This window comes from Halictus rubicundus, chromosome 10, assembly GCF_050948215.1.
Source record: "Halictus rubicundus isolate RS-2024b chromosome 10, iyHalRubi1_principal, whole genome shotgun sequence".
NCBI lineage: Eukaryota > Metazoa > Arthropoda > Insecta > Hymenoptera > Halictidae > Halictus > Halictus rubicundus.
Window position 1 is genome coordinate 5049441 of NC_135158.1, and position 24229 is coordinate 5073669.

Here is a 24229-nt window from a genome sequence, read left to right on the forward strand (position 1 = left end):
TTTGTACAGCAATACCAAATGTCCTGGACCTTTCAAGGCCGCATTACCTTCGTCAGCCTCTTCCTCAGTCCCTCAACGCCGACCGCAACAGATAACGATGACTGTAAGGTGAGAATGAATGAACGATTAGCGGCTCCGTTGAAAAGTTCGTTTATTTCGGACCTCTGTGCTCCAGTGCAGAGACAAACAACATCGTGGAAATGGATGCGACTCTGTCTATGAAAATACAAATCGGAGGAAGGTCATCGTGGCCTACGTGATCTCGATCGGATCCAAGTATCGGCGGATCGCGATCAGGTATCGGTTACAGAGGAATAGGTGTAATTAAATGCTTGGCAAGCTAGTCCGTTTCTACGTACATTGATCGACTCATCAGCGATCGGACAATTTCCTAACAGTGGAATACGCAGTTGAGAACCTGTTCACCGACGGGTATGCGCTCGTCGTGCGTTCTCTTTTTTTCGTCATTTTCATTCGTTTCGTGCACACAACGTGGTTCACGGTTCGTTAAAAAAAAAATGAAAAGAATACTGTGAGAAACAAAGTGATAGAGAAAGAGAATTAAATAACGTTCATTAAATTACAACGACACTAGAAACCAATCATCATACGCGTGATATAATACAAATATTTATATTTATATATATATATATATATTTACTATTTATATATATTTAGAAAAACGTGTGTACCGTGGGATCAGGACCCCCCCCCCCCAGACCTTTAAGAACGTTTCAGATTGGGAAAAGTCGGAGGGTTCCGTGGCCGTGGTAGTTTAGGGGGTGTTCTAGCCAATTATTAGCGTAATTAATAATTATTGTAACTCTTCATTTATATGAAAATGCCTGGGAGCTCGTTTACCTACAACAAGTTGCTTGAACAAATAAATTTCTTTTCCTTGCAGTCTCTTGGAGAGCAAGCTTTCTCATTTCATTTTCTTTAATTGTGGTACCGGAAGCATGACAGCCATTTTGAATACTTTAATCGTAGTTCCAATTCTGTGAATCTATTACCTAAAAATTGGATTTTGCTAAAACTCGAATAAGAGCGTGTACGCAAGGCTAGCTTTTTAGTTTCAGGTAAGGAAGATTCGTTTAAAATATTGCGATTTAGGCTAGGACACCCACTCGGAGCACTCGATTAGGCCAGTCGACGAATCTCGAGATCGCAGGTTCGAGTCCCGCTCGCCCGGTCCCACTTTTTCCTAGGATCTTACAATATATTAAACTCTGTGCTCGATCCGAGACCGAGATCATCGTACAAAAAGAAAAACAAAACCCTACACGGTCATGCAATGCAATTGCACAAAAAGGGGCGTGTCTACGACGTGTTCCCTAGAGCACCGTTCGCGTCATCGATTCGACGAAACCGTTTCACGAACATCAAGAATATTCAACAGAGAACTTAACATATAAATCGCGATAATACCTTGCAGAACAGTTTCCAAAAAACGATTCATCTTCGAAACATTTTCGAGGCCCGGAGAAACGGTGCTCTAGATATTCAACCGGAAGTACGGATAAGTCCGCTTCTCATTCCGGAAGCGGCAACAAGAGGAATCTCTTCGAGTACGTACAAAACGCGACTAAAAAATCCAATAAAAATTCAGTGGGTCGCTTCAGGAACTATTTCGATGCGTCCTCGAACCAAGGACAGGGAATCCTGAAGGACCGGATGTCGCGAGATCGCGATTTCCTTTCGTTTGCAGTCGATAATCGCACGGGGGCGATTTATTAAGCGTTTCCCCTAGAAAAGAGGGGTTGTCTGAAACAATTCGAGCGGTTCCTCGAACGAAACCGAGTTTTACAGTTCCGTGAGAGTGTCCACCGATGCTCGAAGCCTGGACCTGCTGGCATTGTCGCAGAATCCCTTGCTGGTCCCCAAACCGTCCAATCTGGAGATGATCTCATCCCTCAGAGCGACGAGGACTCGACGATCCTGCCTGTTTTGGGGTGGTGCGATTTGCAGAGCCTCTTGGACGTCGGACAGGGCGTCTTCCAGCAATCCTGAGTCCACACGAGCCTTGGCCCTCGCGTAGAAGGCCTCGTAGGACACTGGCCGAACCTTTAGTGCCTCGTCAGCGAGCTCGATTGCTTCCGCACATTCCTGGAGTTATGAATGATAAGGATTAAATCTTCCAACAGGTGCACCAGCATCCAGAAGTATAAAATGGACTTTTAAGGGTTCACGAAGACAAGCATCAAAATCCGGAAGAATTGACGAACCAACTTACATTCATCTTGCGCTTGCATCGACTGAGGTTGAGCAAGAAGTTCAGTCGCAGTTGCGCGAACGTCTGCAACTGCAGCATCATGTGGTCGTGCTCCTGACCCTGGCAGTCTTCTTCCGGCGACACGGGGAACTTTCTCAGGGCGTAGGCGTACCTGTGCGACGCCTCCTTCAGCCTGTTCTTCCGGTATAGGACGTTCCCGTCCTCGAGGAGCTTGTTCAAGAGGATCAGAAGCACGTCGGGCTTTCCGGCGGCCATTGCCCAGGTGGCTGGACCCAACTTAGCACCTCGTCGCAAGAAACACTGCACCACAGGGATGTTTCGACATCCTATGGCTCGGTCCAATGGTCGCATACCGTGCAGGTCCACGTGCTCCACCGCTGCCCCCTTCTCGAGCAACAGTTGCACCAATTTGGGATTGCCCTGTGAAAATACGAGAACCAAAATGAACAAGTTGTTCAAACGATAAGTGACCAACTATGAATTGTTCACCCTGTACATTCTTCAAGTTTGCTCGAAAATGTACACTGTATTGAAACGCGTAATACCTGGAACGCAGCCAAGTCCAAGGGAGTTCTGCCAGTGTTGTCGCTAGTGTTGACATCCGCGCCCCTGTCAATCAGATTCTGGACAGCTGTGAGTCTGCCCCTAACGCAGGCCCAGCATAAAGCAGTCAGTCCTTCTTTGTCCCTGCTCTCTAACTTGGAGCCCTTATCTAGGAACAATTCTATCAGGTTCGTATGACCCTCGGATGCGGCTAGCATGAGTGCGGTACGTCCTGCGAGGTCTCTCTGATCCAGAAGAGTCACCGCATCGTCCAGAATAGTATCGGTACTACTGGACAGTGTCCCTGGAAAGAACAAAATCACAAGACCACCATGAAACACTAGCTCTTTCAATTCTTCCACTGAGAGTGGATCACTAAAACTGCAAATCTGCATGCAAAATAAAAATTTTATAACTAACACTAGACCCACCGAGCCCGTCGAAATGACGGATTTCAGGGTCAAGAATGTCAGAAAACCTTGAAAGGGTAGCCTAGCAGTCTGGTGATCACTTTAGAACGTGACGAAGGGTCTACTGACCTTGCAGGAACCTCTCAGCAGTTCCCCAATGTCCCTCCCTAGCAGCAAGCATCAGAGGAGACAGGCCCTTGGCGTTGACAGCTGTCGGCCTGGCTCCTCGAGCTAGCAAAGCGGAGACCGTGGCTGTGGATCCGTTGGCAGCCGCGATAGTCAGCGCAGTCTCGCCGATTAGGGTGTCGGGACGGTCTACGATGACCTCGGCCATGTCCAGGAGGTACTCGACGATGGACTCGTGGCCTTGAGCAGCGGCTGCTACCACAGCTTGCTGAGCTGCCTCCTCCCTGCTCATCTCCTGCGAGGTCTCGGGCTCGTTCTCACCTGTCGGAACCAACCAGTCGCAGGCCAGCAGGTAGCCGACCACTGATAGTCTTCCGTGCCTCGCTGCGTGCACCAGGGGACACTGACCTGCCATGTCTGCGTGGCCTAACGACGCTCCAGCGGCGGCCAACCTGATGTTTAACAATTCCATTGGTTAATTCTTGAACAAAGATTTTCAGTAGTTGCGCTGAAAGCAAACTCGAAGATCGAAGCTATTCCTGTCGAAGGATCTATTAAAAATACCACGGACCAGAAACTTTTAAGGATTACGAAATTCTTTGCTCCGAGGTCAGAACAAGGCGAATCTTTCTTTACCTCCTGACAACGTCGCAGTGTCCACGAGCAGCAGCCAATGACAGCGCGGTGCAACCCTGGCTGTTCGTCAGCTCAACATCGGCACCGAACTCCAACAACAGTGACACCATTTCCACAGAACCCTCGTGGGCATACATACAAAGGGCAGGGGCGTTGCCCAGGTACTCGGTGATGTGGTTTGGGGATGCTCCTGCCAGCAAAAGCAACCTCGACACCTTCACGTTCGGACTGTAGATGTTCCTCAGGGTGCAGAGCGCCGACGAGACGCATTCCGTGGAGGACGCCAACCAGATCGCCTATTGAAAGACACAAACGTTTCAATTCTTCTAATTCTTCGTTCCATAGGCGGTAGAGATTGCTTAGGAGTAGTTTCACTGCAGGCGAGGGCCACCAAGCCACGCCCACTCGGAGAGCCACGCCTCCTTTGAGCTGAGCGAGGAAGACAAACGCTTCCAAATACTGGCCACGCCTCTAAGGGCAATTCGTAGTACTCTCAGGGCAAAGCGCTCACTGACCACGCCCTGAGGAGCAATTCAAAGTTCTCCCAAGGCATTTCGCTTACCGACCACACCTGATCTATCGTTTAAGCGCATAGCAAGAGCAGGTGAGCTTACCTGTAGATCACGCGAAGGCCAGCACGGGGCGACGCCTCTGTAAACGTGCGCCTTCAGTATGTGGTGACCCAGTTCCAACGCTTTGTCGCCGTCTAACGGTGCCTGGAGCCGAGACAGTCTGTACGCGATCGCCGCGTGACCAAGCCTCAGATCGCAGAGGAATTTCGTCGATTCTCCCTCATCCCTTCTCATCAACCACTCCCTGAACGACGGATGGAAGAACATGTACGTGTTGTCCAGCCGTTTCACGAGGAATCCAGAGAGCATCTGATAAGAACAATACACGGGAACCCGTTTTTGAACATCGAATGGGCGGATTCGAGCGTTGCGAAACGAACTGGGCCGGGATAGAGGATACATGCATTTCAGAGTCCACGTACTGCGTGAGACTTACTTGATCCGTTCGGCAGCGGTAGAGGACAAAGGAAACGATTAGAACGGGCTCTCAAGGTTATTGGTGGAAGGACGCAGAGCTGCATAGTTGCGAACTAAAATAGTTAAATTAAAAAAGCTACTCACTTTGAATCTCTGCAGAAAATCCTCCCATGAAACGAATCTGTCGGTGTTCAGCGAGTTGACCGAGTAGAAAATCTCCGGCAACGTGAGCGGATACAATGCAGCCAAGCAAACACCAAGAAGAGGTTGCACCCTGTCGAAGGACGTAGCGGTTGGGAACCTCAGATTGAAGTGCAGTTGGAATATCTGCGCCAGGGACACCGGAAGTACCTAGAACACCAAGACAACGTTACACGCGTCTACCTTCATGCGTGTGAAAGCAAGATTCATTGCAAGATAGCGGTGCCCTCACCTTGTAGCTGGCGGATTTAGCTACCAAGTGTCCGCTCTCGATAAGATCGAGCGTCAGCTTCGCGAAGAGAAAGCTGCCCCTGGCTAGCGCCAGCAGATGCGAGGAGAATCGAGTCTGATTCGCGCTGCAAGACGACTCTGCTTTGCCGTTGACAGACGCTGTGACGTTCGTCTGGATCGCTGGACTCTGGGCCAACCTGTAGCCGATGTAATCGGACAGGTCACGAGTGACGTTGTTCCCGGTGCTGTCGTTCGGGACCTTGTCCAGGGAGACTCGGGTGTAAGGGAGCTGTTTCGCGCACTCCAACAGCTGGGTTCGAACTGTACAGATGATCTTCAGCCAGCTGGGGAAGTTGGGCGCGTGCCTGGTTAGGAAGGACGCTATCGTGTCGCCCCTGTCGGGTCTGTGGTACTCAGCCTCGCAGACTGCGTCGATCAGTATCACCTGAATGACGGGAATTAACGTTCGATTTGTTTTCAGATCCTGAACTGCAATCTTTGTGAACACGTTCGCTACCAACTTTCTGGACTCGTCGTCATTATTAGGATCATAGCAAAATATATCTCGCGTACCATATTCGTGTCCGGCAGCCTGTTCATCTTCTTCAGGGTGGACAGAGGCTCGATGATGCCCCTGGACAACGCCAGATCAGGATCCACGGTGCACTCCCTCTGCGACAACGATCCTTGAATATGCGGTTCGGAGAGTAGGTACTCCCGGTAGGAGATCAGCTGAGGAGCTTGACAGAGCTGAGCTGCCAGAGAGTGTATCAAATCAGGTACCAGGCAGGTGCTGTTGTTGTCCGCTTGGCAGAAGTGGTAGGCGACTACGTGGGTAGCCAGTTCTCTAACCTGATCAATAATTGTCCCACTTTAGGAAGAACATGGTCCATTTGGTACATGGAGGAGGATTCAGAGAACCTCGAGACTTACCTTTTCATTAGTGTTGCGGATTCCAGCATGCAGAGCAGTAGTAGCGCAGCCAGGCCACTCCTTCTCCTTGGGCTCCTCGGTGATGTCCGATGGAAGAGATTGTTCCCTCCTTCTTCCGAAGCAACTGTGCTCCACCAGTTGCAGGACCAGCGCGGTTTTGCCTGTCCCAGGGGATCCCGAGATCAGGACCCCGGGACTGGACCCGTTCACCACGGAGTCTATCTCCTGCAGCAGCCATTGGCGGCCGGTGAACAGCGGGTCTGTTTCTAGAAGCGGTACCTCGAAGAAGAGGGGCTTCAGGGTCAGCTGCGTCGCGTGGTGTTGCATAAAGCGCACTGCAAAATGATCAGCCGATATAATTACCAGCCTGTATAATTACGTTCGGTTACACCTTTAGCTACACGAGAAATCAGAGCTCGTCAGAATTTTGAATCACAACTTACACTTAGCATCGACAGCTCCCTTCACGTTCCCGGTCCTGGCCGACCTCCTGGCGCAGGACCTTCGGTTCTTGAAGGACTGCCCGGCCTCGTCGGACTGTCCAGCTTGCGAGGCGTTCACGGAATGTCTTCTGGGAGTCAGGGGGCTGGAACTGCCATTCGAAAGCCCGGATACAGAGACAGACATCGACATGGACATGGAAGTGGACGCGGAGACCGACGTGGAAATCGAAGCCAGACTCCCGGCGCTGTCGCAGTCTCTGGACTTGCTCTTCCCTTTGGCCTTCGACTTCGGTTTGATAGGACATCTCAAGGCCGCGGCAGCTTCAGCTTCGCTGGAGGTTCCGGTCAACGTGGAGACTGGACTGGTGTTCGTAGAAGCGAGAGTCTGCGTCTCGAAGCTCGTCAGACTGCTGAACGAAGCTGCCGAGCTGTCGTGGCCTTGAATCGGCACCCTGGACTGACAGGCACCAGCCCCGGAGCGATTCGAGCCTCCTGGAAGGTCGCTGGTGTCCACGCTGCTGTTGGCCCGAGCATGATTGCTGCCCAGGAGGAGTCCCAGTCTCATGTACAGGTCCGACTGCGAGGATTTCCGGGTCTTCGAGGTCAGAGGCTTCACGCAACCACCCTCGTCGTCTGCGGATCAAATGTTGAAGGTCAAGAAGGCTGTAAGGGACTCGCAGGGTGAACGCACACAGAACAAAACACAGATCACGATGCAATCTCCGTTGCAGAGCTCAAGGACGTCTCAAGCATCTACCTAAACAGTTCAAGGTGTTCAGCTACCCTTCAGCTACGTGTCCACCTTGCTGGAACGGAGTTCGTGCTCACAGGCGACTCAGCATGCATCAAACTATTAGGCAAACTCGTTGATCGCGTTGATTCTTCTTGTACTTGGTGTGCTCAATGATTGCACCCTCTGTGCAGTGTCTTTGACCCTTGTATCGACAATACACAAAAATCAGTCTAACTATCAGTCTAGTGAAGAAATAATTGATGTTTTTAAACAATGGAAAGTTAGCGTCAGAAGACAACGCGATCCACAAGATGACCTAATCGCACAGTGCTCTACGAGAGGTGCAGCAAGAAGGAAAGAAGCTGCACCAGGTATGTGTGTGTGTGTGACAGAGTGGATGAGGCGGGGGGATCATCGTCGGGAATAGAAAGACAGGTGCGCCTCGTTCATCCTCAACCATCAAGCAGCCTGCGATCAACTCGAAAATCAATGCACACTCGAGTCTAAAGTGTCTCCATGCCTGTGAGTTTGCTCCTCGGCTCGATCAGCTGGTTCAGACCGTCGCTCGCCGTCCCTTGACTGTTGCTCCACAAAGATTTGATTTTCCCCAGCACTACACCCGGCCATCTTGACTTCCCCTCCCAAGACGAGGTCATCCAAACTGCGTGTGCGTGCGTGGTTTCAAGGTTAATACGATTCGGAGCTATCCCGTGGTGTCGTGGCATAGTGCGCTAACCGAGACTCTAGCTCGACGAGACGTTAGGAGACGACTTACCTGAGAGGGCGGAGGGGTTGTCGTTGGAAGCGGGCTCGGGGGATGAAGCGCCTCTTCTGGACGACCTTTGGGGGACGAACGAGCTCCTCAACACCTTCGGGTTCAGGAAGAACCTTTTCCTTTGATTCGGAGGCGTGGGACAACCTGGGAACAAATTTTCCGTTGTATAAATTTGATCTTTCAGCTACCTACATGATTCGTCTTGCTCTTTCGGGTTTGCATTTTCTTTGTTTTCGTAATTTAAAGACATCTGACAGGGTTGGAAATTAATAGACTGGTCAGTGTTTACGTACTCTGCGACATCATCTGCAGCTTCTGCCGCCCTTGAGACCCTGAGGACTCTGGCAACGCTGATGGTTTGCTCTTCAGGCCTTTAACCACCAAGGAGGACTCGTCCGCGTCTCGTTGCTGAAGCAATGCAATGGAAACAACAAGCTTTTTTACGAGATTGCTACTATTTAATGACAGAGTGGAGTTCACCCTTCGGGGACGACGACGGATTGTCAGTTTGCTTCTGTATAATCGAGGTTACAATAATCTCTTGACGATTTAGACTTCTTGATATTTTCCCTAGCTATCTTTAAATTCTAAAAAGTGCGGTCGGTATCTTTTCTACGTTCCAAAAAATGTTTTCTATACACATTACTGTCTACCCTAAGAGAGAGAGCAGAAATTCTAACAGTTTAACGAGCCTCTATCCTTTCTACTTTCTTCCAAGAGCTCATCAACGACAATCAGCATCCAGACTCGAGAGGCTCCGACTCGGGCTAACAATCAAACGAAGGTCTGGTTGAACAATAGTTCGCAAACGTTCTAGACATTCCATCGTGTCTCCTGTTTCGCTCGCGAGAGGAACTCCGGAGGTACTTCGGCGGCAGCAAGTGCTGGAGGACGCGTGGCCGACGACGACGATGATGATGCTTACGTGCATGACTCGTGACGGTAGGTTTGCTCTCGTGGTGACTTTCGTGCGTGGTCTGGGGCTGCCGCAGAGAGAGTTCACCGTCGATGACTCATCGACCCAGTCGTCCGTGGGCGCGAGGATGGACATGGGGCCCGAGGAGCCGGCGAACCCGTCCCTGAACGGGCCCTCGAGGGCGTCCTCGTCGTTGTAGTCCGCTCGCAGACACAGGGGGCAAGCCTCGCTCCTGAACAGGCACGAGTAGCAACGTTCGTGGCCGCAGGAGTCGATCAGCCGACGCTTCTTCCCTTTGTCGAAGGGCATCTCGCAGGAAGGGCACGTCGACCCGCCCAGCATCCCCGTCGACTCCACCAGCGCTCGGATCTGCGCCAGGTCTGCAACAATTCAACAATTCCGTCTCTAGTTAAGGGCTGTTCTTGTTTATGGAGGTATACGGCACGGTTCATGCAGTATACGTTAAACGTATCAACCTCGTTATATGCTGCGCGGTTGGGTTCCTCGAACGAGCATATATCGAGGGTGAGTTTCTCCGCTCGTCGAATTCAAGTGTACGAAGACACTCGGAAGCTTGAGGATTAGAAACGCCGGAGAAATTTAGTATTTCAGGGAGTTGGGACGCCGTAGAGAGATTTGTCATCCAAGAAAGCCGAGACTTGGACTTCAGACATTTCGATGTCGGAAGTGATCCTCCACTGCTGAACCATAGAACTCAAAAGCAACGATTAGAATGGGACACTCAGAATGCTGAAGAAAGTTCAATATATGATATATAAAAATCTGGGTTCACGAGAACATCTAGGAACCATTAAAATAGCAATCGTCTATCAATTCTTACATCGTCGAACGTGTCCTTTTTTATTTCGGTTATCGAGGTTCCAGTATAGTGGCACCTTGGAGTCGCCATTCGAGGCGCGAAGGGTTAAAATGGTTAAAGAAAAAAAGAAAGTTCTGACTACAGTTTCTCCCGTGTCGCCGATTTTTATTCCGCATGAAGATTCGCGGTCTAATAACATGAATGATCAGCTCTGCAGCAAGAGCCACGGAAGAGAGCATTGTGCAGGCATCAGGACCTGAAACGATGGCGCCCGATCTCGTGCATTTAGCATGCACGTTGCAGGATCAGGATCGTCGGTGCACGGGCCACGAGCCACGACTTCCGTGAATCGAATCAAGGGGACGTTCCACTTTAACGAGGCCCGCGGAGGTTCGTTTGACAGCGTGGACCATCTGTCACGAACAATCTGTACGGGGCCCCGGTATCTCGGTTAGTAGAGACACGTCGTGTGTCAGGGAAGCGCCGTTCGTTCATCGATAATGGATAAACGAGCCGTGGAGTCGAAGGCGCCATATACTTAAAGGATTCTAGAAAGTGAGGTCAAGAGGAGAGCCTCACGTGTTGCGCCGCGTCGTCGGTCGTCCTCACGTACGAGGCAAAACGCGGAACGAACACGAGAGAGAACCTGCCTCTCTTCCATCGGCGTCGTCGTCGTCGTCGTCGTCGTCGTGCCCGTTCGTTCGTTCGTTCGTTGTCTGCGAGCTTCTATTTCTGTGATCAAGGGCCGTGATCCTTTCTCGATCGATTCCACCTTTCCGCGCCGCGCCGGCGCGCGTTCCTCATCTTTCGATATTTACGACGCGAGAGGCAATCGGCCCGCGATTCGCCCGTCGGGAAATATCGTATGCGCTTTACGAGCCATCTGAATTTTCGAATTGTATTTCCCAAACATCGTCTTGTCCCGTTGACGACACGTAAAAATTCGAAGGAATCGATAGACTGGCCGATTTTATAGGTTCCGTGGATTTTATCTCTTCCTTGACTCTCGGAGATCGTTATTAGAGGAAGTGACATTCTGTTCTGCTGCTTAATTAACACTCCCCGGGAAAAATTAGATTTATGCGTCCGCGGCGTGTACATGCGTCGTTTTATTTTCGGTTTATCACGTCGTGCAGATTCTGTGTCGGTACCGTTTATGGCTTTGGAGATGTATACTGATTTTTAGTGGTGCCTTAGACAGTCGATCGCGCAGAGTCAATACACATCAATTTGATACAATTGTATTTCAATTTTAATCAACAGTTTCGGAACAGCTTCTCAAATTCTGTCTAGAAAAATTTGTCTACAGAAATGTTCCCAATGTTCTCCTTCCGAGAATTAACTCGTCTCGTTTCGAGCATAGAAATGATTGATAAAACTGTCACATAATACACTGCCGTGTATTCTGTCATTTGTGTACGCGACGTCTTCGAAATTTATGTGCATCGTTTAGCATGTTTTGCTCGTAGCGATTCGTCGCTGGGAATTTTTCAACAATTTTGTGGGATCGTGTACAGTGAGTTCCGAGTCAGGTGTCGGTCACGGGTGACCGGCGCGGCGAGCTCCTCGATCCTCTTCGTTTCGCCGGTCGCCTAATGCCGTAATTACCGGCGACGGGAGTTCAACGCTCGCGCAGGAAGGATCGCGGAGAGGAACTGAATGGCTCGAGGTATGCAAATTGCGGATTAATACGATCACGATGAGTGGTCGTGGCGGGTTCGGTCGTGGGCGCTGCTTCAACGATCACTTTGTGCAATTGATGCGCTCCGGGCGAGGATGCGCGACCGGTCGCCGGCCATTAAACGACGCATTAGTATTCTGATATTTGGCGGAACAGTGGACTCTCTGTCTTCCGATCCGTTAACTGTTTGCGAGCCTATATCTCGCTTCGGCACGCTCGGACGGGGCCAATTAAAAACCGATTAAATTGGCGCGACGCGTTTTGCTCGACTATCGACGTCATCTCGATGCAATTTGCGCTGGGACGATTGGTTCTGACAAAATCTTCTTCAAGATTGCGACATGATCTCCGTGTTCTGATTAGACTGTGGATTTTATGTATTTGCGATGAAAATGCGATATATAAATAAGTTATATAGATTATTAGATCCGTTGAGAAATACCAAGGAGTTTAATTAAAATTGGTAACGCATTCTTTTAATGTTTAATTTCACTTGAAGAAAAGATTTTGATATTGACTTTTAGGAAGAGACTTTTATTGACTTTTGGATTTAAAGTACAAATACGTTTTCTCAATATAATTGAATCGATCGATTGAACACTCTCAAAGTGTCTAATTTAACAGGTATCGATAGACAGCGCGCGATGCCGTTGCAAACCCATAATTATAGGCATTTAATGCTAAAATGAAGAAGCAGGTATCGTTTTACGGGCGGATGTATTGCAGATATATTACACCGTGTGAAACTCGATTGAAACTTTTACGCGAACCGCAGTCACGTTTCAGGAAGATGCTTAAACATCCGTAATTATCGTATCATAAAAATGATGCTACGAATAGCAACGGTTGTTTACCGAGGCTATAAATCTAAACTCATAATCGTGTTCTAGAAGTGTTGTAGAATGTGCTGAAGAACTTATTTGTCTCGCGTATCTATAGGAATCGCGATCTGTAAATAAGTACAACCTGCGACAAAATGGAAAGTTTACAAAGAACTGTATTGAATTATGTTCTTTGCTCAAGCAAAAAAGTTTTCGATACGGTAAATTTTCGTGCGAGCCCAGTGTTCATTAATCAATCTTGAAATCGCGCACCTGCGTAAGTAATGCTATGAATAATGGGAGCGGCGGAGTTTCAGGGCTGTTATTTACCATCATAAATATTTTTTAAATATACAAAGTAGTCGGTTAAGAAATGTACTGCTTCTTTAGCCTCCGCTTATCGGTTTTGCAACCGAAGAAATATTTGCGCAGGCCTCGGGATCATTCTATTTTATAAAGGCTGATGCCACTGGATTCTAACAAAACAAAATAAGTAACAATCTTCAAATTACTCTGAACATTCTTTCACCGGATCGGAATATTTTCCGAAGCAACAAGTTTCCCGGCAATCCCGCCGGCTCGTCGATCAATCCGAAAATCGCTCAGCTGTCCGCGATCCCGAGTCTCCCACGAGTTTCGCGTGCGGTATCGAGCAGAACCGTGCAATTTTCGCGAGTTCACGCATCGCCGAGTTGCGATGCACTCTCTGTGTCATCGATCCGGCCGGGCAATCGTCCGAAACGGTGTCGGCGCGAACTCGCGTGCGCCCGCGGCCGTGGGCAAGAAAAACGCGACTCGCGAAAGAAAGGAAAGAAAAGGAACAAAACCGAACGAAAGAAAAGAGAAGAGGCAGAAGGAAGTAATTCGGGTCGCACGACCCTTTATCCCGGTAAGTCCGTGCGAGGCAGGTGCAACTCGGGCTCTCGCTGCGTTACCGTAAGCTGGGTCAACGCACCCGACGCCGAGAGACCTCGCTTCCACGGTAAACTCGTACAACATACAACAACATACAACATACATACATACATACATACATACATACATACATACAACCCGATGTCGTTTTCTCCGGAGGCATCACTGACTCACGCGTTTCCGCCGCGCATCCAGTTTCCATCCTCAACCATCGGCGACTCGACATCGCCCGGATGTCGCGGGCCGAGACGTTCGCGATCGAGCGCTCTTTTTGCGCGGAAAATCGTTGGACGTTCAACGTGCTATGAGACTGAGAGGAGTGATTGAATTCATTGGAAATCAAACGAAGAAGTCGCATTCGAAAAGCTTCCAGCACGTACATTTCGCCGACCAGTTCGGATAATCGAGGTTCCACTTTATCGTGTATTAAACGAGTAAATATGATCGGAATTGTATCGTGTTGGGTGTCCTTTTAATCGGAAGAGAGTCGCGAATATGTCAGTAAAAGGTTCGTAAAAGAATCATTAGAAAGAACCAAGGATTTTTTTGAAAAGGAAGCTAGTTTACTCGCTATGGTTCTCTACGCTCGACGCAAGCATCCGACAGCGTTGAACCAGCAGCGTGTAAACGTTGCAAAAGCGCAGAAATCGACAGTCTAATAATTCTCGGCAGACAAACACGCCCACAACTTTCCTCTCGCCGGGTATTTTCAGACGCGACGCAACGGATGCTCATCGGCCGATCTTTTTCTGGCCGTTTATCGCTCTAAACGAAGTGAGAACGCTCGTTTTTACAACTAACGGAAGAGACTAACCGCTGCTCTCGGCCGACCAAATTGCGCGATTCTTTTTTGCGCGGCGCTGTTTAGCGATCCCGAGCTAAACCTTGACTCTTTAGGTTTTTACACAGAGAGATCCGTAATCCTCGAAACCAATGAGCTGCTTTCCCACAATTGCTCGATCATCGGAAACATGTTATCACTGAACTACAAAATAAAAATGTTCTGCGGCTCTCGCAAGAAACGGGGACCACTTAGAAGTTTTCTTTGTTTTCAATAATTTTAGGTCGAAAGCAATAAGTATCGGTTCTTTTAAACTTGTCACTGTTGCAAATTGTAGCTACCACCAAAGTGTTGAACGTTTAGGGAGAGCAACGTACTCGACAAATATCGATAAAAATCGATTTTCCAGCAAACAAATAAATTTCAGTTCCGCCGTGCGAGGTGGTCACGACCCAGAGAGTTCGCTCGGTTCCCTATTGTGATTTAACGGTGTTCCACGGGGTTGCAGGATTTTTTGGGGCGATCGTCGATCTAACAAGGTGAGAACGAACCAGGAGAGCCCGTGAGCCGCGAACCGTGTAAATCCGGCGTCTATTATTCCCACGTTTCCTAGACCGTGACGGTTCGCAACATCAAAGCCGAGTCGATCGAGTGGGAGGCTCTCTGAACTTCTTCTCGTTCCGTTTTTCTTCTGATCTCTCTGGGAGAGAGAGAGAGAGAGAGAGAGAGAAAGAGAGAAAGAGGATCATAGGGCACCGAGCCCGCCATTCTCAACTTTCTCCAATTATTCCGAAGGCGAGAATGAACCGGCAACCGACTCGCTGGAAAATGACCCGATTTCTTATCGATGCAGCCTGCCGGTCGCAACCGTGTGCACAGTCTGAATGGATCGCGTTGTCATCTGGAGCAGGTGACAGAAGTCGTTCCCATCGGAACCAGCTTTGCAAATCACTCCATTCAGCGTGTGATATTCTTGAACTGGTCCAATGAGCGCACAAATGCACTGCGTTCAATGCATAAATGCACTGCAAGTGAAACGAAGAAGCTACAAGCTGTGTCAATGGCCTGTCAAATGAATGGATTCGTGTCGTTTATGTCGCAATTATTGAAATCGCAAAAAATCACTTTCACTTTGGAATCTTTCATTGGCGATGGAAAAGTATTCGTTCGAACACACATTATGTGTAAACAGTTCGATTTAAAGCGTTCCATATGGAGCACCTGTATGAAATAAAAGAGTTTCGATCCAGGACCGTAGCTAAGTAACAGTGTTATCATCCGAACAATGACGCTCCAATGATCAGTTCGGATAATCGAGGTTCTACTTTCTCGTGGATTAAACGGGCAACTGCGAACAGAATTGCGTCGTGTTGGGTATCATTTTAATCAGAAAAATGCCCGGAATACGCCAGTAGAAGTTTCACAAAAGAATAGCTAAAATCAACAAGGTCTTTTTAAGAAACAAAACAAGTTTACTCGCTATCGTTTGCCACAGCCGAGGATAACAACAGGAGATAAAGGAAGAGCACGGATGTTACACGGTACAAGTGACGTCTCGGCCCCGAAATCCTTGCTATAATGTTCTAATTGAACGTGCTCTCCGGAGAAAATTTGCAAAGCTGCATCGTGCAGTAACATTTGCACGGATCGCGACGCGTTTCCACGATCGCAGTGAAGGTGTGCGCTTAGCTTTCGATCAAGCGGTCGATTGACCTTTCACTGGGCCGTTTTAGCCGCTCCGTTTCGCTACCTTTTAATTTGTTTACCATCAGGATTCCCGAGGTAGCCTGGGTGCCAGATACATCGACGATCAACGGTCGATGCCGCGGTAGCCGACGGTTCCGCATTCTTCACCCTTCGGGGATCCTACGAACCAGTTCGCCGACAGTTTTCGCTTAATGAAGAAACAGTTCTCAGCCAATCGAAATATTTCACGATGTTATGACCGTGGATCGAGGTGGAGAAAGAGGGATGCAAACGGAGACGTCTTCGTGCAAAACCGACGAGCATCGATGGACCGTGAACGAGTATCGAGAGCCGGAGAGCCGTCGACTTTCCCATAGGAAAGGTTCGGCCGTTCAGAAAACAAGGAAAACAGAACTCGATTTTGTCTAGTTGTTGTTGGCTCCTCGGCTGGGTAACGTGTCTCTGGCATCGACGTTCACTCGGGAACCAATCGTCACCGATCACGTTCTATTTAGCGCAATGTATCTGCATTCTCAGTTCGAGGCGGTTGTAATAAAATTGAGGACTTAGGGGACGGGTGAACGTTGCTGCGAGCATTCCGATCTGTTAATTAGTGTAGTCGCCAGTGGCGTTTTTTGGTCTTTTTCAGCATCGGCGAGGCGTGTGAGATCCAATTTTTCAAACGGTGCAGGAAAAGCTGGATTGACTTCGAGTAGTTTGTAGGAGGAAGTAGAATTTATACGAATACGCTAGTAACTTTGCTTCTGTAATTACTAGACTGCGGATCTTTATGCAAAATAGAAATTGTCTGCATAAATTACAAGAAGCAGGGGCCATGTAAAAATTGTATTCTTTTTTAGTGACTTTAATAAGCAGGAAATAATCGATGTTTTCGTTTAAATTGCAGCTATTCATCTCAATTCAAAACAACCAAAAAACTCTCTCAACATACAACCCTCTCAAACATCCCCTAAACGTCATCCACCAAACACAACTTACACCCTTAAACTATCCCAGAGCAATTCCCCTGCAACATCCTGCTCCAGATCCCCAAGGATCGCTATAACTGTCGATCTTTCAGCAACACGCATCAAGCTCGTAAATCCGTGAGGCCCCGGGAGCATCGGGCCCTTTCAAATAAAAAAGAAAAAGATCGTCCATTAACCAAGCAGGACCTACATTCGGCCATAAGGCCCGCTAATTGAACCCGAACGAAAGAGCGAAGTATAAATCCGGATGCTGGGTGCATGGAAATCCAGGATCGCCTCCCCCCGGGCCCCTGGGCCCCGATCCGAAAAGGATCGTAAAACCTCGTTAAATCGGCCTCGTTCTGAGCCTCCCCTCTGCTCGTTTCCCGTCGGGTCCGTTCGAGCGGGTTCGGGCCCACCGATAAAATACGACGTCGGAGCGAGAACGGCCGCGATTAAGGCCCCGGTTCACGAGTCTCGGGCCCCGGGGAACGTCCCACCTGTCCCAACGTGCCCCGTCGCCCGTTTTCGCCCGTTGTCGGAGACTCTTGCTCGCGGGGCCCGACACCGCGGCCTCGTAAATCGCTGATCTGACCCGAATCCACGGGGGCCCCGAGTCGCTGGGACATTGTTTTTCATTTACGCCGCTTTCGGTCTCGTTGCGGCACCTCGTTCGATCCGTGGGTCATCTTCGGGGGCCAGAAACTGCTTCTCCGGTTCCGAAACTGTTGCTTCGGGCCTGAAACTGTTTCTCTTGGGCCCTATGCTGATAAAGAACACGTCGAATGGGCCCAGAGGATTTTATGTGGGATGAAACGATGTTTTTCTTGGCCTCTTGTGGCTGGAGCCTGCTGGTGATGAACGGGCCTGTTTGTTAATTAACAAACTGTGTTAGGGGACTGAGACTTGTAAGTTTTGGAGTGTGTTCCTGGTGAGACATGATCGTGAAGTTTGCTTTTGATAAGACACATTCCGTGAGAAATATTTAATTTTTATTAACATAGATATGAACACATATACATATCAACTGATTTTAAAGGAAAAAATTCAATATGTCTTTTTTATTATTCTTTAAAGGTAATTATAATGAATGTAGGCACAGTAATTGGCACCTCCACAGTAACTGGGTCCCTTTCCCTATACGATCAAATAAATTTAAGAACAAATAAAACAGCCTGCGCTCGGAATTTAATGGTTCGTCTGATATTTATCGACCATCATTAGAGTAGAACATCTTAGTTGGCATATTTATATAGGCAATATATTATTGGCTCAACATAAATAGGTCGACAAGGTGTTTCGAATTCTTGAGCAAGATCCAAGTAATAACTTTGAACGGGATGTAATAAATGTAGTAAATTGAATAAATTAAATAAATTTAATAAATTGGTTAATGCATACAATGTTTAAAACATAACTGTACATTGCAAACAGGCATCTCTAACAAAAAAAAAATTAAAGTAAAACAACAAATAAACCAACGAAGAAGTAGAAATACCATTAAACTAAAGATTTTGAAGTTTAAAAGTTCGAGCGTATGGTGCATTAGAAAAATAAAATTCGTAAAATCCTCAGAATGTAAGTCGAGCAGATAAACAATTTTCATAGAAAATATAGTTCAAAAGATCAGATAATAATTAAATTAACCGACCCAGTCTGCCATTAACGAAGCTCGAAGCCATTTGTTTGGGAGATTACCTAACGCAGCGCGGTATTAATGAATTTATTCGAAAGTTTGACAGGCCCGATCGAATTAATGAAGGTCCTCGTTCCTTTTCGTCCTTTATACGCCGAGCAAAGTGGTGAGCAGCGTTGACAGTAATACCATCCAGCCCGACTGCAATCGACAACTTTATTCGGCGAAGGATCTATCATCGTGAAAGGCAGTGTCGCTGTCGGTGATTCGGAAAAAAAAAGAGCACTTTCGTGTAATGGCTGTCGCGGGAAAGAAGAAGGCGGAGATGACGAAGAAGAAGAAGAAGACGAAGAAAAAAAAAGAGACGTACAAAAATATAGACGTCCGAGGGAATGGAGAACACACCAGCCATCCGGTGACCGTTTTGGTTTCGACGAGTCACGCGTAATAATCGTTGTTCGGTACCCTGAAGAGTGAGAGAAAGTTACCCTGCCGAGTCTCGCCTACGGCTGTCGTATTTAAATCGACGCCTCCTGCTATACCGGGAGGCAACGAAACGCCTCGATCACGATCGAGAATTGCAGTACGGTCGGTGCAGCGGATGCACCGCGATCGAACGGTGCAGCCTCCGCAAAATTATCGCTGGACTGCGGATCTTCAAGCAAAATAAAAATAATCTTGGTCAATTATAGGAAACCGAAGTTCAATAAAAATGTATTTCCCCTTCAAAAAATGAAATAAAAATACATTATTAATTATCGTTAATGTAAGAACATAATTTCTTGTGTACAAAAATTGTCCGTATACTTCAACATTACCTACAATTTTCTAAAATCAATGATTTCATCGCCTGCGTGGTTTTCTCGCGACCTGACAAAATGGCGGCTGGCGCTGCGGCGGAGTCTCGATCATTGAGACGTTTAGCTTACTCTCAAGCTAGTACTTAAAGCGAATTATAGAAATTGTGACCGGTGTCTCAATAAGGGAAATAGGTATTTCTGGAGCTAATGAAGATTGTAATTCGACCAAAAGATAATTTGGCCAGTGCTCGTGACCCGGAGGGAGGCCAAGAACCCTGCACCTCATCCTTTCGACTTCTCTTTTTTTTTTCGTTGAGCGTCTGAAACCTGAGTACCGTAGCTCCCGGTTGATTTTACGAGCGCACTATATCTCTTCCAGCAACAGTACAAGGTGTCCCCGCGACGAAGAAGAAGAATAAATCAGCCGGAATCGATCGGTAACAACGAAGGAGCCACGTCTCGAGAGGTGGCTGGCCAATAAAAAGGACCGCGACTTTCTCGAGTGACTCGAGATCGGATACCAAAAGGAATTCCTCGAATATCAACCGATAGAGAAAGAATGGGGTCTGAGCACCGGGAGTGGTAATTGGAAAACTCTTGGGAAAGTAGATCCGCTCAAATGTGTACACCGTTCTCCAAATCTCGTGGAACAACGCCCACGCTGTGCCTCTCTCGGTTCAACCGGGATTTGTGTACAGGGTTCTCGCAACAAACCGATTTTGGTCAATAGAAACAGCTATCTCGGCGCACTGTTTCGAAAAACAAACGGGAGATAACGCTGGCAACTCCGGGCTCAAAGAAAATCTGAGAGTGCCACGAACGCGGCAAACCAGATGGATAAAAGTAGCAATTTCTTCAGGTCACAAAAAACTAGGGAGTTCAGGTTTGCAAACCTGCGTTCAGCATGAAAAGTTCGATCGAACACGGCCATCTTGCCCGATAATTTCCCTGGCAAGCCTCCCCCTCCCCCTCCGTCGAGCGCGATTAATAACCCCGTGAATGTCGTTGATCCGAGGACGAGCGTCATGTCGAAATCGCGACGTTGTTCAAGTATGTAAATCGCGAGCGAGCATTGTGTGGCAAGCTCGCCCGCGCGCGATCTTAATTAGCAATCGTCACGGTCACTGTTGATCCGATCGACGACGATCATCTGTAACGTCGCAATAAGTTTATTATTTATTTCTAGTGACTCTACGTTCAACGCTAGTAGCAGCAGTTCAAGAAATCGATCTCTTCGATTTTATTAACATTCAGACAGCCTCGAGGATATTGCTTTACAAACAAACGTGGCTGACAGTAATTATGAACGGCTAAGTTCTGGTTTGGGAGCAGCGTGCGCTTTTCCCAGCTCGGCAGATCGACGCCGACGCCGGCACCGGAGCCCGGAATTAGAGCTTACCTGTCCGTTTCAAAGAGATAGCAGCCGGCACCGACCGCGGCCAAAGCGATAACAGACGCTAGATAAGCGAGCCAAGCTACGACTGATTAAATCGTAGACGAGCGGGGAAAACTCGAGCACGGGTTATCTCCTGTTTATCGGGCCGGACCGTTTCCCGGATTATAATCCGAGGCGGACCGGCTCTGGTGTCTATACGGCTCCGGAACACCTTGCGTCGGAGAAAATGGCGCTTATATCAGTTCAACGGACCAACAGAATGGCCCCGGATTCGAAAGTCTACAAGCTCGAACCGCTCGGTATCTTGTCGGCTAATTAAAAGTCACTGGGGCGCGTAGATGCACTGTTTCCGATGGTGAAACAGTGTCGTCGCTCTCGAGCAGTTTTATTCAAATGTGCCGTAGACGATTTTCACGATGTTGCTGGCAGAAGAATTTTATTCAAACGTTGCCACTAGAGAGAGCGGACGATTTTTATGCAAATGCTGTGACTAGTGGATTTTTATTCAAGCGTCGTCACTGGAGAATTTCTATGCACGTTCTCGAAGACTGTTTTGTGAAATGTAGAAGAAGAGAACATCGTCCAGCGATCGTTCGATTATGATTAAGAAGCGAACCTCATCCTCGCGTTCCTCATCGGTTCGCGTGACTAGAAACGGCCTGTACCGTTCGCACGCGATTCATTCTCCGCCGAGGCCGAAGTATGAAGCGTCGTCTCCAATCGCGCGTAACCGAGAGCCTACAAGCGGTTTTGTTTCGCGCGAATAATTCCATCATCGAAGAGGTCGAGCGAGATGACAGCCGCGGCTGGTCCAGGCAGCCCATTATTGGGCTCCGTTACGTGTCGATCGAAAAAAAAAAGAAAGAAAAAGAAAAGGAGCATCGACGGAGTATAACAGCTCTCGAAAAGAGGTTTCCAATTTCCGGCACGTGGAAATTGAACGGCGTCCATTACGTTTGGTCCGATTAGCTGGACCACACAGAGGAGCAACCGAGACGCTGATAAGCGGTGAACTGTTATCAGCGGACGGAATTAACCGGGGAGAACGGCTAAGAAAAGACTTCTACCATGATTCCACGGCGCTTCTTTCGATCCGCTTGTGGATACCGCGATCCGCTTTTAGAACGCGATCTTTTTAACGCGACGATCCATGATGCGGTCGTTCTTTTGCAACAATAGATTGCACAATCTGACGACGCCGGAGACCCGTTAGTAAACCGTTGGTAAACAAGAGGCTGACGATCCGAGGGGCTATTCTGGTCTTTGGGTCTGATCGCGATTTTTTTTCTGCAAGAAATCAGGAAACTGTTTCGCATTGATCTTTTGCACACATGGTTCCTACTATTTTGAGCGTATAGTAAATTTTTTTTCAAGCCAAAATACTTAAAAATGTGTGAGTTATACTTCCTTGAACAAGGCTCTTTCAAAAAGTGTCTGACACGACACTATTTGTGATTTTTTTTTTTAGAGAATTCAGGAGACTGTTTCGAATTGCCTTTTTGCACACATGGTTCCTATTTTTTTCAGCATATAGTAAATTTTTTTCAAGCCAAAATACTTGAAAATGTGTGAATTACAGTTGCATAAACGAAAGATCTTTTTCACAAATTGAGAGAAACCCTTTTGAAAATGGATATACTTTAAGAAAATGCGATAAAATAGAAATGATTTTTGCCATAGTTTTGGGCCAGTAAATTTTATGAAATGCCGATTTATCGTGCCACGTTTCGAGCACAGTTGCTCCTTTTTTCGCATAAGTTGGCCAACCGGGTATCGAGCAGACAGACTCCATTAAATTCGTCTGCGGATGACGTTTAACGCGAATGCTCGGAATTCCGGCGCTTAAACACACTAATTAAAAACGCACCGATGAGTTCAAGAGCTCGTAACCGTTCGCCTTGAAGGAAACGATCTTTCCATTAGCATATTTCCCTCTTTAAATGGAGTTCGCCGTTCGTCGACGTTTTCGATTTTTCGGTGACTCGGGCGATCAGATCGCGATGGTAATAATACGCGTCATTTCTTATTTAACGAGAAGCAGACGCTGAAGAATCAACAGGATTTGACGTAATCCAATTATAGTCTGGCTCTTTATTTTATTCCCGCTGATGCAACTGAGAATGCCATTCGAGGCATATCGGTTTTTAATTGTCGATACGTGTGTCTGCTATGTACGTTTACGTTTATGCTTACGACACTAAAATATTTATTCACCCTTCTCTTTTTAAACATACTGGTACTTAACTAATTATGTAGACCTCACACAATTTATTTGATAAAACAAATACGGAGGCGTTAATTTCTATTTTTAAATTCGGTATTATATTATTCTATCGATTTGCCAGTAGAAAAATTAATTTTCAAGTCTAAACATATAATTCTCGTGTTAGAGCAGAAACCTTATATCTTTTCAGTAGTGAAGATTTTATAGACAGCGTGTTTGGAGATGTTCAGAGAGCTTGTCAAAAGCCACAAAGTGAAAAGGACCTAGTGAAAAGGGTCACGAGGGGGTTTAGGACAGGAAAACCCAATTGGCAGTCTGAAAGAGTGAAGCTACCATTGCGAAACAGTAGGACACACCTGCGAGCATCCTGCCAGGGCACCGCAAGTGTTCCTGGCCCAGGTTCGGACCACAAGAGCGAGAAGTCTGGCCCGACTAGGCCCGAACCGGCCCGAAACCTGTCGTTCGGGCGGTGGGGGCCAGACCGATTGAAAAGCAACTGGGCCCCTTGTCCCTGGCCCAGCGGGGCCTCAGGCCGCTTCTGTTCGCCACGGGAAAGAAGAAGCGGCTGAGAACACGATCCCCTAGGGTCCCGTGATGCATTCTGAACGAGTGGAGTACCTAAATGCGGCTAATATGGAACAGCACGTAATACGGAGCATCGTAATATCTCCACAAAGAAGTAACGAAAGATAATTCTCAAGACAATTATGTCTATTAGCTTCCCAGAACCAATAAATAATCATGCAACAATCCAGCAGCCTCTACTACAAAGGAAATGTTCTTAGTTGTATAGCGTGCTGAAGGCATGCTAAAGAATATTAGTAGATTGTGAATTTTATGCAATTAAAAGAATCTGAGAATTTTAATGTGCTACGGTCAGCTTGTTAAAATTATAAAAAGAATAATGGAACTTCTATTTGACTTCTGTGTATTTTGCGAATCCGTACATAGTAGAAATGCATAAATATCGACAGTCTACGTATGCATACTGCATCCTCTGACCCCAAAAACCATACACACACAGTGATCGCACAACGTCACCTGTGTGACTCACTTTCTCGTGTCCCTCCTCCGAAAACGTCCCGTTCCCGCTCCGAATTGATGAGAATTTTATACAGACCCCACGCGTTTGGGAAAAGGGTCAAAGGGAAACTCGTCTTCCCTTTCGGGACCTCTTCGAGATCGTTATCTGGCGTCAGGACTCATTAATATCATGGTGGACGTGTTGGTCGACAACGGTGGCGGCGAGTTCATAGAATTTCAATCAAGACGCACGGTTCATTAGCTGCTATACACTGTGGCCGCCGAAAGTTCGGCTACAGTAACTGGATT

General features: G+C 47.7%; 1 protein-coding gene across 2 annotated transcripts in view; it reads right to left on the minus strand.

Annotated features, from left to right (window-relative positions):
- Nucleotides 1-134: 134 nt before the first annotated feature.
- Rols (zinc-RING finger and ankyrin repeat domain-containing protein rolling pebbles) overlaps nucleotides 135-24229 on the minus strand; it is a 67803-nt gene continuing 43708 nt past the window's right edge. For both annotated transcript variants that reach the window (XM_076794194.1, XM_076794195.1), the window contains 14 exons: nucleotides 9179-9549; nucleotides 8547-8661; nucleotides 8254-8397; nucleotides 6746-7378; nucleotides 6303-6637; nucleotides 5943-6221; nucleotides 5371-5814; nucleotides 5082-5288; nucleotides 4563-4829; nucleotides 3949-4244; nucleotides 3316-3764; nucleotides 2779-3080; nucleotides 2234-2653; nucleotides 135-2106 (listed from right to left, as the gene is read on the minus strand). In XM_076794194.1, the coding sequence (XP_076650309.1) occupies nucleotides 1804-2106; nucleotides 2234-2653; nucleotides 2779-3080; nucleotides 3316-3764; nucleotides 3949-4244; nucleotides 4563-4829; nucleotides 5082-5288; nucleotides 5371-5814; nucleotides 5943-6221; nucleotides 6303-6637; nucleotides 6746-7378; nucleotides 8254-8397; nucleotides 8547-8661; nucleotides 9179-9549 (4565 nt within the window). In that variant the 3' untranslated portion in view covers nucleotides 135-1803. The remainder of the gene's footprint in view (nucleotides 2107-2233; nucleotides 2654-2778; nucleotides 3081-3315; nucleotides 3765-3948; nucleotides 4245-4562; nucleotides 4830-5081; nucleotides 5289-5370; nucleotides 5815-5942; nucleotides 6222-6302; nucleotides 6638-6745; nucleotides 7379-8253; nucleotides 8398-8546; nucleotides 8662-9178; nucleotides 9550-24229) is intronic.